The 14,343-nt window shown below is 67.1% G+C and overlaps 1 protein-coding gene across 1 annotated transcript in view; it reads right to left on the minus strand.

The window, feature by feature from the left end:
* The window catches only part of GPC1 (glypican 1), a 28,272-nt gene extending 20,360 nt beyond the window's left edge, over window positions 1-7,912 (minus strand). Inside the window, exon 1 of the mRNA XM_060624352.3 lies at window positions 7,459-7,912. Within this exon, the coding sequence (XP_060480335.3) occupies window positions 7,459-7,624 (166 nt within the window). The 5' untranslated portion in view covers window positions 7,625-7,912. The remainder of the gene's footprint in view (window positions 1-7,458) is intronic.
* Window positions 7,913-14,343: the final 6,431 nt, after the last annotated feature.

Here is a 14,343-nt window from a genome sequence, read left to right on the forward strand (position 1 = left end):
TGAGGCAATTTGGAGAAACCCCTCAAGGGACAGGCCTCTGAGCACGGGGAACCCCTTTCTGGGACCCGGCTTCCTCATCCACATGCTACGTGGCCGGACCCACCCTGCAGACACCCATGGAAGCACCTCCAAGCCAGAGACTGGAGGCAGCCAGGGCGAGGGGCTAAAGGAAGCAGGGCCTCGGTCCTCAGCAGGTGGTGGTGGGGGGGGGGGTGGGGAGAGGCCCAGAGCGGGGTTCCCGCAGGCCCGCCTGCCGGCCAGCTCTCCTCCTCTCTTCTGGTCCTCGCGTCCACTTCGGGGCCCTGGGGCTCACGGCACAGGCCCCCGTGCTGTGCTCTGCTGGCCCTCACCCAGCACCACCCGACAGGGCCAGTCCCCAGCTCGGACCCGGCCAGTCTCCCCTGTGAGATGCAGCAGGGGCGGCGGGCGGGGCCCTGGGCCTCCGGGGGGCTGAGGTCAGGACAGATGGCAAGGGAGCGGGATTGATGGAGCCCCTCGGGGCTGCCCTGTCACCCAGCCAAGCCTCCAGGACCCAGGGAGCACTTAGCACAAATGAGCAGCGAGCTTCCTCAGCTGGGCCACCGTACCAGGGGACAGCTGCCACACGGTGGCCCGTCTGCCACCTTCTGCCTCCCCATCTCCAAACCATGTGCCCCCTCCTGGCCTCTGGGCCCCCCTCCCTCCCCCAGGCATATTCCAGCACCTGCCCCGAATGCTGGGCCCCCTCCCCTCAGGTGGGGACCTTGAGCCTGTCGAAAGAACACTGGTGTCGCTGAGTACTATCCCAGCCAGGTGCCCCCCAACCCCACGAAGGTCTTAAGGCCGCCTCACCGCCCGCCCCGCTTCTGGGACGTGACACAAGCCGGATGTGTTGGCGGGTCAGCAGGCCCCGAACGCTGCAAGGAGTGGCTCCTGACCCTCCCACCCTGACAGGGATGGAGAAGTTGAGGCTCACAGGGGGCTGGAGGCTACTCAAGGACCCGGCGGGGGTCAGGGCCCAGACCTCTGAGCCCACCCACACCAGGGCCGTGCCCGGAGAAGCCTGTGGGTGGGAAGGGGCCTGACCCCTCCACACTGTCACCAGGGCCTCGGTACGCATCTGTGCCGGGCTCCTGAGCCTGTGGCGGACACGCGGAGGCATGACCCTGTCCCGAGGAGCCATGGTCACGAAACAGCAGGGCTCGGGACCACCGCTGCCAGACGGAAAGTATCTCAGGGAGCAGATGGGCTGGGCCACCTGATTCATACGCTGCAGTCCTGGCCCCAGGAGGTCAGAAGGTGCCCTTATTTGAGTAGGGGGTCTGTGAAGGTGAGGTCACACGGGAGTTGGGTGGCCCCTAATCTGATAGGTGTCCTTACCTTTTTAAGGTGAAACCTGGAGGCAGATGAGCCCACGTGGACAACCCACATGAAGCCAGAGACATTCAGGCCCAAAAGGCCAAGGACCCCCAGCGGCTGCCAGAAGCCGGCAGGGCCTGGAACGGGTCCTGCCCCCCAGATCCCAAGGGAGCCAGCCCCGCACACCTTGATCCCGAACTTTCGGCCTTAGAACTGCCAGACGGTAACCTTCTGTTGCTAAGCTGCCCAGCGTGTACGTCTGACACGCCCCCGGCACCCGGCCCAGGCCTGGCACACGGGAGGTGCTTGGAGTATTTACTGCCGAGGCCCGCCCAGACTTGGGGAGAACCCTGGGAAGCAGGGCAAGCCCCAGAGCGTGGGTGCTTGGGGGACGCCCGGCCAGGCCGGTGCCAGCCGTGTGCCAGGGGCGGGCACGGGGAGGACCCACCTGGCAGGAGGGGGTGTGTGTACCAGGAAGACGACCCAGCTAGGAGCTGGCGGGAGAGGACGCTGAGGCCACAGGCAGAGGAGGGCACGGGACGAGGCCGGCCTGCCCGCCCCCCCCCACCACCAGTGGCTCCTGAACCCACCCAGGATTCTAGGGCTCCTGCTGGGAGAGCAGGTGTGCACTCCCTCTGCACTCCCCCCACCCAAAGCCTCCCCGGCATCCACAGCCCGTCTGAAGTCAGTCTAGGAGGCTTGGCCCCCAAGGTCCTGCCCCCCCAGCAGGGAGGCCACGCCTGCCCTCGCCTCACACCTGGCCGCCATGTGCCCCCACCTGGGAAGGTGGGGAGAGGCCTGGGGCGGGAGGAAGCATCCCCGTCCGTGCCACCCCCGCCCCCAGGAGACTTCCAGCAGCGAGGGGCACCTGCCCGGGCCTGTTCCTAGACAAACACCAGCAAGAAAGACTGCCAGCCGCCCTAGCTGCGAGGAGCCGGGCTCCGGGGTGGGTGGCCTCCGGCTGGAGCCCTCACGCTCTGGAGTCTACTTGTCTTCTCCCCAGTGTGGGCAGTGACCTGGGCCCACAGGGCTCTGCTAATGGTCAGACGTGATCGGGGCCGGCCCCCAGCAGAGACGCTGGATAGGCAGGGGCTGCACTGGACAGCAGGGCCCAGTGTCCTCCAGGCGCCTGACAGGGGCCCTGAGCCTTGGTCTGGAATCACCCTGAACTAAGCAGGTCTTGGAAAGAAGAGTCTGCCTTACAAGGGAGGTGTTCCTGCTGCCTGGGCACGTCCAGGCCTGGGCACGGCAGAGGCCAGTCCCACGCCCGACCTGACTCCCAACGGCCTCGGGGCAGGCCCTCTCCCGTCCAGGGCCAGCCAGGCTGACACCTGTGCCTGTGGGTGTGGATGGCCTGGCACGAGCATGGGCACCCCCACACAACCGGGCTCTCCTCCCGGTTCTGAACCCAGCCTGCTGCCTGGCCGACGTGTCCCCAGTCCCTCTCCCAAGAGGCTGGGCCACCGTCTGTCAACCTCAGACTTACACTGTTCCTTAATTAGTGCCTGCACGGAGCCAGGCCGACCTGCCTCGTCCCCTAGGCTCTCACCCCCGGAGAAGCATTTGTCCGTGAGTCCTGGGGGACTTGGCCCAGCACGGTGCTGGGGACACGCCGGGGGTTTCTTGCAATGGCCAGGAACACACAGCCAGGCCATCCTGCGTGTACCCGGGGATCATCTGATTCATGCCCCTGGTGCCTGGGAACAGCCCTCCTCGGGCAGGAGCAACAGCCCTCAAGGCCTGCGGAAGAGCTGGCCGCCACCAGACAGGTATCGGGGGGGGGGCCCAGGCAGAGGGCAAGGCCCAGCTATGAGGAGGGCCAGTGTATACACGGCCCTGTCCCGATGGAGGAAGGGAGGCCAGGTCAAAGGCTCGGGAAGAGTTCCAGTTAAGAGATGTTCTAAGCCGGCCTAGAAAGGAAGCCAGGCCCAGGAGAGCCCACAGGAGAAGGCGGTGGGGGGGGACCACCAGGGCCTGGGCCTCGGGCTCCTATCTCAGGCCTCCAGGCCGGGATGGCTCCAAGCCTTCCAGAAAACTCGGAGCCCAGGACTGGGCAGCAGCAAATGCCATAGGCTTTGGGGTCCACAGCTTGAGCTGCACGTGGGCTACGCGTGCTGGGCAAAGTTACGTGGCTCCCCTGGGCCTCGGTTTACTCATCTGTGAAGCAGGTCTACAAAAACCCTTCCTCACCCAAGGCATCAAACAGACAGTAACGCGAAAAGATGTGCACTGAGTCGGGGTCACGTTAAGGGCTCTCAAGACGCTACTGCCCGAGGGGTCTGTGCGGGCCTGCAAAGACCCCAGGGCAGGGGCAGGGGGAGAACGTGGGCCGGGGCCGGCCACACGGTGCACGGTGCCAGCACATCCCTTCCTGGGCACCTTCAGGGGCGGTCGTGACCATTGCCAGTGTCGTGCGTGAAAACCGGGGGCTGCGTGGCGCGGGAGGCTTGCGCAGCAGGACTGACATTTGAAGTAAGGCCCAGGGAGGATGTTGCTCCTCTGGCAGGAACACCGCAGCGTGTCCAGCAGGGGGCTCAGGCCGTTGCATCATGCAGGTGGCCCCGTCGAGTCCTGGCTCCCTCGGGCCTCCCCATCACACGCCTCCCCCCGTCATCTCAGGCTGGGGATGATGAAACCATAGGTCCTCAAATGGCAGAGGGACGGAGCCGCAGCACAACCAGGGGCTGAGGACCACTCGGGGACCCGGCCAGGCACACGGGGTGTTTTTGCCTTCTGAACAGGGCAGAGTACACAGAACCCCGTGGCCTGGGGCCAGGCCGTGTGCCATGTGGCCTGTGAGAGCCCTACAGACCACAGGTGAGGACAGATACTGGGTGGGTTCTTTTGAGCCCAGCCAGGACAGCCCTTTCTGGGATGCGGGCTTCTGAGGACCCTCTCCCAGAGTCTCTCACCACCCAACAGGCGTCGGGGGTCAGAGCCGGCACACGGAAGCAACGGTTTCCGCCGATGGGCCCGGGGGGGGGGGGCCCTTGGTGTGAGCTCCAGGGTACGCTGTCCCCCCCCTTGCCGGCAGGTAGGCTCAACCCCAGGCCAGAGGGGACATCAACCGGTTCTCACTGCACTGACGGCCCCCTCTGACCTCCAACCCCCAGCGCTGGACCTCTAGACCCCTCCTCCTCTGCCCAGGCCCTTCGCCTCTCCCTGCCCACCCTCCGTGGCCGGGCACGGAGCAGGACACAGGTGCGTCCCCAGCAATGTGGACCGAGGACCTACTTGGTGCCGGGAACGGGGCCAGCTTCTGTGGCTACAACACGGACGTGACAGGAGTGGCCCCTGTCCCCAGCACCCCAGCGAAGGGTCAGAGCAGTACAAGGCATGTCACTGGAGTGCCAGGAAGCCAGGCAGGTGCTGGGAAGACAGCTGGGGGCCAGGAGCGACCTCGCAGGCAGAGGCAGAAAGCCTGCGGGCTCCAGTGGGCATGTGTGATTCAGCACGGGGCACTGCACGTCCCCGGCACTGGCTCCCGGCAGAGGGATCCCTCACTTTCTCTCTGTTGCCTTCTGGCCTTCGGGAGGGTTCCCTGGGCTCTGTGGCCCCCACGGCCTTACCCGGCTCTGCCTCCCCAGGCCCGCTTCCTCACCTGTAAAATGACAACAGCTGTCATCACCAACTGCCGGGCACGGCCATCCAAAAAAATCACACGAAGTCACGAACTGGAATCTTATGTGGCCTGACACTCCCCACTCTCACGAGCCCACCGTCATTTCTAAGGTCCCTTGGGCAGAGGCCGTAAACGCCTCCCTGCTTTCCAACCACTCCACCCGGTCAGGGCCGGCTGAGTCGGGCGGGGGGGCTTTCCACAGGCGGGGACCCCAGGTCCCCACGCTGGAGAAGTCTGGCGGCCAGGCCTGCAGGAGAGGAGAAGCAGGCACGGTTTCCCCAGAGGCGCGTGCTGTGTGAGGCCGCCAGGGGGCGCCTGGTCCACGGAGGCCAGGCCCCGCGGCAACAGGAGGGGACGGGCTGGCCGCTGCCCTGGGAGGTCACCCTGTATCCTCTGCTCCACGTGGCGCTGGCACCGTCTGGGCGCCTGGGCCCTGCAGGGCCCTCCGCCGTCCCAGCGTTCATGGGGGCTTCAGCCACAGGCTGGAGGGAGGTGGCCCCTCTGAAGAAGCCCTCCCCCTAGGACGGAGGAGCTGAGGGGCGCCCGCAGAGGGGGCGCCGGCAGAGAGCGCGGCCCCTGGCATTCCAGGCCCGGAGGAGGGCGGCACCCAAGCCCTGGCCAGCACGACACTGGGACAGCTGCTGGGTAGCCACTGTCCCCCAGCCGGACAGCCAGCACCCCGTCTCCACCCATCACACACAGAGACTGCAATGCACTTCGATCCTCCGGGGCCCCTGATTGACTGCCTCCCCCAACCCAAGGGGAACAGGAGCTGGGCCCCAGCCCAGCCTCCGCCCTTCCCCAGCTTCCCCAGTTTGCCCCACTCTCTCCCACCCCTTGGCAGCTGCCCAAACTCGGCCTCCTGGCCTCTCGGCCTCACCAAGACAGAGGCCTGTGGGTTTGAGCAAGTTTAGGATGGCCCCTAAGGACACAGTGGCCAAGCGGGAGTGGGCACACGGAGAAGAGGCACAGGCACAGGCTTCCAGCCGAGATCGGGGGCTGAGTGGGGGCGTCTGGGGTGGGATCCAGAGGGAAGGCTGGGGACACCCAGGCCAAAGTTCTCCTGTTTGTGTGGGAGGAGGGGCAGTGGTGGAGCAGAGGGTGAGCCCAACTGCAGAGGGCCCTGTGCAGCCAGGGAGCCCGGCAAACCCGGCCCGCCGGAGAGGCAGGCCCGACACGGACAGGAACTCTCAGCAGAGGGAGATGCTGGAAGGCCGCTCTGGGGTATTGAGAGGGGGCCTCTCCAGAGCCTTGGTGGCCGGGTGGGCAGGTATGTCCAAGGGTCTCTCAAGGCAGCCCTGTGTGTGTCTGACCGTCCCGGGGCCCAGGGGGCCAGAACCCGGCTGCCTCCCTCCCAGTCCCCAGCAAGGCAGGGCCATGGACTGCACATGGATGCACTCCTCTGTCACTCAGAATTCCTGTATTTGTGGTCATTCCCTGTCCCCCATGTCACCGTCTGAGCAGAACCCTTACTCACAGCTCTCCCCCTAGTTTGGGAGAAATCCCTTCCCTAAAAGAAACTAGTCCGCTCTGAGCTTGCCCACCGCGTCCCAGGCGCCCTGCACAGACCTAGTGTGGTTCCCCACACAGTTGCAGTGTGGAAGAGCCTGGGGGCCTGGGTGGTCCTTAGGACTTTGTACTCCACCCCCCACCCTCCAACGCTCCTCAGAGGCCGGCAGGGAGGGGGTGGGCAGGACTGCAGGCAGCTGCAGGGCTGAGGATGCCTGGGAGGGTCGATGCTCTTACAAAGAAAAGAAACGGCCCCTGGGCGGGATCCAAAGCGCCGACCACCTGCAGCTCGACTCCCCGCCAGAGGCGGCTCCGAGTGCCAGGCCGGCGAGCCACGAGTCCAAGTTCGCCAGGCAGGAGCCCTTGCTTCGGGCTCCAGGTGGCAGAGGTCAGCGCCTCGCCCCCACCCCCAGGCGCACGGCTGACTCCCTACCTCGCAGGGGCCCACTCCCGCCAAGAATGGGGGACTTGTAATTGAACCCACCCAGGCTGCCGTTGCTGGGGACCCCAAAGGAATCTCCAGGCCCGACCCGCGGCGCCTCCCGGAGAGGCCCGACCAGACAAATGGGAGTCCCTCGCCCGCGGCCGCCGTCAGCTGCGCCCCGACAGCCGGCCCCGCAGTCAGCCCTGCGCGCCCCCGGGCTCGGACCCCCGGCCCCGCCACCGCGCTGGGCCGAGCCGATGGCCGAAGACGCCCAGCCCTAGCTCTGGCCCTGCAGGACTCCCCGCCGGGGACGGCCCGGGCCACAGCCCCACGAGCACAGCTCCTCGGGGAAGGGGCCGGCGTGCGTGCTCGCGGCTCGGGGGGCGGCCGAGAGGAGCGCACGAGACCCGGGCGGCACTCGGGGGCGAGGGCCCGAGGGGGTGCAGACGGGCGGGGGCGCAGGCGGCCGGCTCCGGGCTCAGGGCACGCAGGGGAGAGCAGGAGCGCGCAGTAGGGACCCGGGCGCGCCGGGGTCCGGGGCCCCGGGTGCCGCGCCCTCACTTACCCGAGATCTCTGCCTGGGGCACGTCGCTGAGGCTGAAGCCCTTGGCCCCGTAGATCTGGCGGACTTCGCTGCAGCTCCGGCTCTTGCTGGCAGGGTCCCCGCGGGCGCAGGCGGCCAGCGCGGCGGCCGCGCAAAGCAGCCACCAGCCTCGGGCCCGCAGCTCCATGGCGGGGCCGGGGCGCCCCGGCCGCCCGCCCGCCCGCGCCTCTCTCGGATCCCGGTCTGGGCCGCGCAGCCCCCACCCGCGAAGGGCAGAGCCAAGGTCCCGGAGCGTGCGGCTCGCGGTCCGCAGGCAGCGGCGGCCGAGAAGGCGGCGACAACAAAAGCCGGCGGCGCGGGGCGCGCGGGGCGCGAGGTCCGGCCGCTCGGTCGGGCGGCACAGAGCGCGGCGGGCGAGCGCGCAGTCCCGGCTCGGCGCCTCCCCTGCCGGCGGCCCGGCCCCTCGGCTGCCGGGGCGGGGGCGGGGCGGGGCGGGGCGGGCAGGGGCGGGGCGCGCGGGGCGGGAGGGGCGAGCAGGGGCGGGGAGCGGCGCGGCGCGGGGCGCACCGGGCGCTCCTCCCGCTCCCCGAGGCCTGGGGCCGCCGGCTCGCGCCGCGCTGCGGGGCGCTCGCGGGGGGGGGAGGGCGGGGCTACCGGGGAGCGCCGGGGCCGCGTCGGGGTCCCCGAGGGCGGGTCCCCCACGCCCAGCGCCCGGGGCGGCGGCGGCGGCGGCACCACCTGTGGGGGCGGGGGCGGGGGTGCTGAGGCAGGGCTTCCCCCGCCGGACGTGACGTCACGCCTCCCGCGCGCCTATCAGGGGCTTCCCCGCCCCCCAGCCGAAATCGGCATCCCTCCCACCTTCGCCTCCCTTGCTCCCGCCCTGCCTCCCTGCACCCTGGCGGCGCGCCCGCGTGTCCGCTCCCGCAGCGCCGCCTTCCCCTCCGCGCGCCGTCCCCCTCCTGGCCTGCACCGCCGTCCCGGCCCCTCGCCCCCCACGTCCACCTCAGTGGCCTGTCCCACGGCTCCGGCTCACACCTGAGATTTTGGTGGGGAGGGTCGGGGCGGGGGGCTGTACGCCGGAAACTAGCTGGGACGCCCGACCCCACCCTTTCTCAGCCCTGTAGGGAGGCAGCCAACGACTTAGTTATTGGACATGCTCAGCCGGGTTTTGGTCTCCTCCGCGTGGGTCCTGGAGAATCCAATGTGACCCAAGCAGAACGTCTCTATAGGCTGGGGTCACTGGGCGGTGGCGGGTAACCTCGGAGCAGGGATGGGTTCGGGGCCAACAACAGGTCAGGTAGCCGGGGGCGGGGGGTGAGCAGGGCGTGCAGGCCAGAGAGCTTGATGGGAGAGGCCGGTGGGGCAGCACGCGAGGTGGTCACAGTGGGTGGGCCGGCAGTGCCCTAGCTGCAGGGGAAGTGGGGATGAGGGTCAGTGGTAGGGGAGGTAGGAAGCTGAGGGCTCTGGTATCTGGAGGGCTTCCGGGCTCCTTTCCTCCCCAGCTGCTGCGCCCCTCCCCTGGCCTCCACTCTCCCCACTGCCCTGGGGCAAAGGCCTCAAAGACCACCAAGGCCCCCAGGCCCCCAGGCCATGAACCCACATACCTAACTGGCAGAAACGGGAGGACGGCAAACGAGTCAGTACCCTTGGCAGAGGACCCCGAGATAACTACCATGTGGCAATAAGAGCCTCAGGGCTGTGGTCTCCCCTCACTGCAGGGAACGGTAGCCGGTGCGTGCAGGTTGTCGGCTGTGTGGGCTGTGAGCGGGGGGTGGGGGGCCCTCCCTCCCTTGGGACTCACGGGAGCAGTTGGCTCTGCAGCCCCAGAAGGGGCCTGGGGTCTCCTGCCCTGCCTCCCAGAGAAGGCTGCCCCCTTCACCCGGAGACACTGAGTCATTGTACCAGAGGGAGGCTTTGGGGACCCAACCCGAGTGTGCAGACCTCCTGCCCTCCCCACGCACCTGCTGCCTCATCATGTTGGTGACTCACGGACCCCCGCACGGCACACACAGACACGCGGGCCTGTTCCTTCTTGTCTCCCCCTGGCACAGCTGCCCGGACACCTCCCCCTCCACACCACATGCCCGCCCGGCTTGGCAGGCAGCCCCCGATAGGGTTAGGAACACCGGCCCGGGCACTGGGCACTGTAGGAGCTCACCTCTGGCCTCCAGGTCAGGCAAGAGCCTGGACCCGGGCCTAAACTCGCCCGAGCCTCTCTCTCTGTCTGGTTGTTATGGTGATCGCTGTTGCCACCTCTTAATCCGACCGCTGGGAAATTCCTCAGGGTGGGGTCAGTGTCCAGTGCATTTCCGGGCCTTCAGACAACAGTGTGGCCGGAATGTCCGTGCACCGCGCGCACAGCTCAGGTCTCCAGCGCCGCCCTGCCCGGGCTCCTCCATCCCATAGAGAAATCCTTCCCACCACCTGCAAGGTCAGTCCCACCACCTGCAAGGTCAACGAATCACTCCAGCATCCCACAGGGGCAAGAAGAGCTGTGATGAGGGCCCTTCCTTGGGGTCGGCACATGGCCAAGGGCGGGGGGTCAGCAAGTGGGATGGTCCTCGTGGCTCTGGATGGGGCTGTACCTGCCGGAGAGCCTTGATGACGAGGGGCCGGAGGGCACGTGCAGGGGGCAGCTGGCGAGGCAGCAGCAGACCTGGGACGGCTAGATGGTCGCCGCTGGAGGTGGCTCTGCGGAAGGCTGCCAGATGTGGGGGCCTGAAGGGAGGGGCTGGCTGCACCTCCCTTTCCGTCTTCTCTCTCGCGTCGTCTCGTTCCCAGGGCCTTCCTTGCTCCCCCACCCACGGGGCGTGCTTACGTTTTACAGGCTGTGTACACGGGTACCGGGCGAGGACGAGCTCTCCGACCCGGGCCATAGGCCCCAGAGCAGCTGCTCCAGGTGCCGGCCGAGACCTCCTGCTCCTGAGACACAGGCTGCCTCTGTTGAGCCCGCCCTGCTTCCCGCCGTGGGCCTGGACAGCCCAGGATGAGGGATGCTTGTTGGCCAGGACAGGGCACAGCGTGGCACCAGCAGCCTGGAGGGGCAGGAGCAGGGCCAGGTTACGCTGGGGAGGACCACGTGAGCCTGCCAGGCCAGCCTCACCCTGCGCGCCCCTACGTGCTGTCACCCACGCGTGGGACAGCCATCGGTCGCGTGGGAGCAGCAGTGGGACTGGGTGGGGTCATCGCGGGGAGCTCCGGGGGTGAGGGTGTGGGGCTGACAGAGTCCTCCGTTTGTGCCCCTTGTCCCAGCCCCTGGGATGGGACCAGCCCTTCCTGACTTGGGGAGCTGCCCCGACCACCGGGCAGGCACAAACACGACAGCACGAAGGAAGGCAGGAGTGAAGCAGGTGTTTATGCGCTCGTGGGAAGGGAAATGGTCCTGAGCAAGTGGTGTGTGACAGTCACTGGGTTTGCCCTTTTGGTGGCACCAAGTGAGGAGCTGGGAAGAAAGGGACCATTTAGAGTCAGCCGGGGGGCGGGGGGGCGTGTGGGCCCCCCACATTTCCTCTTCTTGAGGAGAGACCTGAGTCCTGGAGGGCACTGCTTCTCAGGGTCCCACTGCCCCCTGCCTCCCGCCCCTGGCCAGGAGGAGTCCTGGCATGTGGGGCCCCGATGGCCCAGAAGAGGACAGACCTCGGACTCAGGGCCATGGGCCGCTGGCCTGCACTTCCTCCGGAGACATGGAAGCTCCCCGGCTACTGGGGAGCAACGGGGGTCTTTTTCTGTTGGGTCTCGTGATGACTTTTGGCCACCCCCAAAAGCGAGTTTCCAAGTAGACTGAACAATTAAAGTCACTTCCATTCACGCGTGCCTGCTCAGAATGTCACCGCCAGCTGTGTCCCGCGATAAGGGCTGAGTCCTGCTGGCAGTCAGAGACCACTGGGCGGGGATGGCTGGGCTGTGACACCCTGACCTACTGGGATCCTGGGAGGTGTCACGATGACCCGGGGAGAGCAGAGGGTGCTAGGGGCCCCTGGGCAGAGCAGAGGGCGCTAGGGACCCCTGGGCAGCAACCTGGTGGAGGAAGTGGGCACCACAGGGCGTGGCTGATGGAGAGGGTGTGACACGGGCCAGGCAGGGGCTTAGCGAGGCAGGGCTCTCTGCAGCGGCAGTCGGGGTCTCCAATGGACAGCAGCTCGGCTGGTGGACTCTGAGTGGCTGTGCAGAACCATGGAGACAGGAAGGGAGCTGCCCTCTGACCTTTGCTGCCTTGAGGATGCACCCACTTACAATGGCTCCCCGCCTCTTGATGGCGACACTTGGGGAAGTCGCTTTGAGTCTCTCACGTCAGCTCAATAAGCTGTTTGTTCTCTTGTCCTACAAAGAACCTGGGCCCAAGACCACCCCCAGGGATTGCTCTAGTATGGAGTGTCTGAAACGCAGCCTCGGTCTGGGTCTGCGGCGCGCTCAGTGGGATTCTGGAAGCTTCCCCCTCACCAGCCTAGGCCTGGTTCCCAATCCAGAGCAGCTGGGCTCTGAGTCTCAGCTACAGGGCGCCCTTGCTCCCCACGCCTGGCAGGCTGCCCCTCGGGGCAGGAGCCGGGTGGAGTTCGCAGGACGCAGAAAACATGGGTGCCATTATTCTGCAAAGGTGGTCCTAGCCGTGCCCAGCCCCGCCTCTCCCCAAACCCCTGCTGGGGGCAGTGGACTTCAAGGAGAAGCTCTTTGGCAGTGTGCTCGGCTCAGCAAGCCCTTTGATCAGCCAGAGGTCTGGGCATGCCTCTCTTATCCGAGGCCAGGGGCGGGGCAGCCGTGCGAGGCTCGGTCACCCACTCGGGGCTGCGGGCCGCACCTCCAGGAGATGCTGCTGGGGGCGCTTTCCCAGGTCTGAGCACACACCCGGCTGGAGGACGGGGCCCACACACTCAGCTCTGGCCTGGGGCCGGGAGTGGTTTTCCCTGGGCTGCCTTGCTCTCTCTGGCTCCTTGGCCCGGCTCCTGGAGGAAGGGGAAGCCCAGACACAGAGCACCAGGCGCAGCCTGACATGTCGGGACCAAGCGCTCCCGGGGCCCGGTGCGCGGAAACGCGTGCGCAGCCCCCTTGGGTGCCGGAGCCCCGCGAGCTCGGTGCGTTCCTGCTCGGCTGCCTGCTCTCCCTCTCGTGGCTTCGGCCTGCCCCCCTCCCTGCCCCCCTGCCCTCCTGGGCTTCTCAGTCTTTTCCCTCTCCAGTCTGTGTGGCCAGGCCGGCTGCTCCAACGCCAACTTCAGGCAAAAGCCACAGCGACTTGGCCCGCGGAGCAGACAGAGCAGGAGGGCCCTTAGCCGGTGTGCGTCTGGGCCCGGCCCACTCCCTGTCCCCCCCCCCACCCCCCGGCTGAACTGACTGGTCCAATAAACTAACCCAAACTCTTCCCCCTCCCAGGACGTCGCCGGGCTACCCCCAGAACCTTCCTCTAATCTTAGGGCAGGTCTGAGAGGTTACTTCCAGTTCAAGAGGCTCGGAGCTGAGGGCCTTGTGTGCACACAGATGTGACTCCTGAGACCTCCCGGGGAAGTCACTCTGCTGGGTGAGGCCTTCCACTGTCCCTCTGTCACCCTTCCCAAGGTGTGGACCAGCCTGTCCCCAGGGCGTGCTCAGTGCCCAAGACGCAGAGCAGTTTCCGGGGTGCAGATGAGCTCAAGGTGCCCAGTGCAGGACTTACTTCTGGATGAGCTGGTTGACGACAGGTGCTGCCCACGCACTGGGCCCTGTCCCCCCGGCACCGTGGTGACCAGGGGTCCACCACGAGGCTGGAAACCTGGTTTCCACTTGTCATTTTAAAGAAGAAACAAATCCTGCCTTGGTTGGCAGCTCCTGAGCAGGGGCGGGGTCTGTGCACCTGGCCAAGGAGGCTCCAGGCCCGTCTTGGGTCAGGGTCCGGGGTCCGGTGCGGACCCGGTGCGGACACGTGGTACTCAGACCCGCCTGGAATGTATGAGGCTGGCTGGGGCAGAGCAGGGCTGGGGTGTGGGGAGGAAATCAGGGGCTGCAAGGAAGACACTTCTGCTCAGGGGGGACCCGCCAGAGTCCAAGGGGCAGGGTCTCGCCACCTCGGCAGATGGGGACAAATCCCAACATGGACCGTGGGGGGCAGGCACCGACAGGTGGGGCTGAGAGAAGATTCCAGCCCCTCTGGCAGCTGAGGGGAAGCACCAGGTCCTCCTGTGTGTTTCTCTGTGCGGCAGTAATATCCTGCTGTGTGGGAGGGGACATCTGATGGCCCACAACAGCAACCCCACCCCAGGGAAACAGGGCTGAGCTGGGGAGTGGGACCCCGGAGGCCTGCAGGAGGAGGGGCTGGTCTTCTCGAAATGGGGGGGCTGGCTGCTGGTCTCAGAGGCAGGGGAGAGTGTGGGGACGGGCTGGCCGGGTGGGTACAGCCGAAGGCGAGGGAGGGTTCAGGTCCCTGGCACTGCTCGTGGGCAGCTGTGCATCCCCACAGCACAGCAGGAACATCTCCGAGGATGAAGGAGGCACAGAGCTGAGGAACTGAGTGACAGAGGAGAGGCTGGTGACCACAGTCCATTGGGTCAGTTCTAGGGGAGCAGGATAGGGCCATGGCCGGTCCTTGCTGGAGAGGGACAGTCCCTGAAAGTGGAGTGGCCCCTCCCTAGAGGCACCCACCCTTCCGTGAGGGTCTGAGCACCCTCTGAGCACCCACCCTCTGTGAGGGTCTGGAAATGGTGTTCCCTGGAAGGGGAGAGACGGGCAGCTCACCCCTCTTGAGGGCCCCCTGAGGCGAGGGCTCAGCCTGGTCTGGCCAGGGAGAGACAGAGCCAGAGGAGGGAGCTGGGGGTGCCGGCCGGCTGCGCCCGAAGCCTCGGCCCGGGAACCTCTCAGGGGGCTGGCCTTGTAGGCAGATCAGGTGGGTCAGTGGCAGGTGGAGGGCCTTCCAAGGAGGCACATGGAGCGGGGGTGGGGTCA

The sequence above is a fragment of the Panthera onca genome, chromosome C1 (genome assembly GCF_046562875.1).
Source record: "Panthera onca isolate mPanOnc1 chromosome C1, mPanOnc1 haplotype 2, whole genome shotgun sequence".
Classification (NCBI taxonomy): domain Eukaryota; kingdom Metazoa; phylum Chordata; class Mammalia; order Carnivora; family Felidae; genus Panthera; species Panthera onca.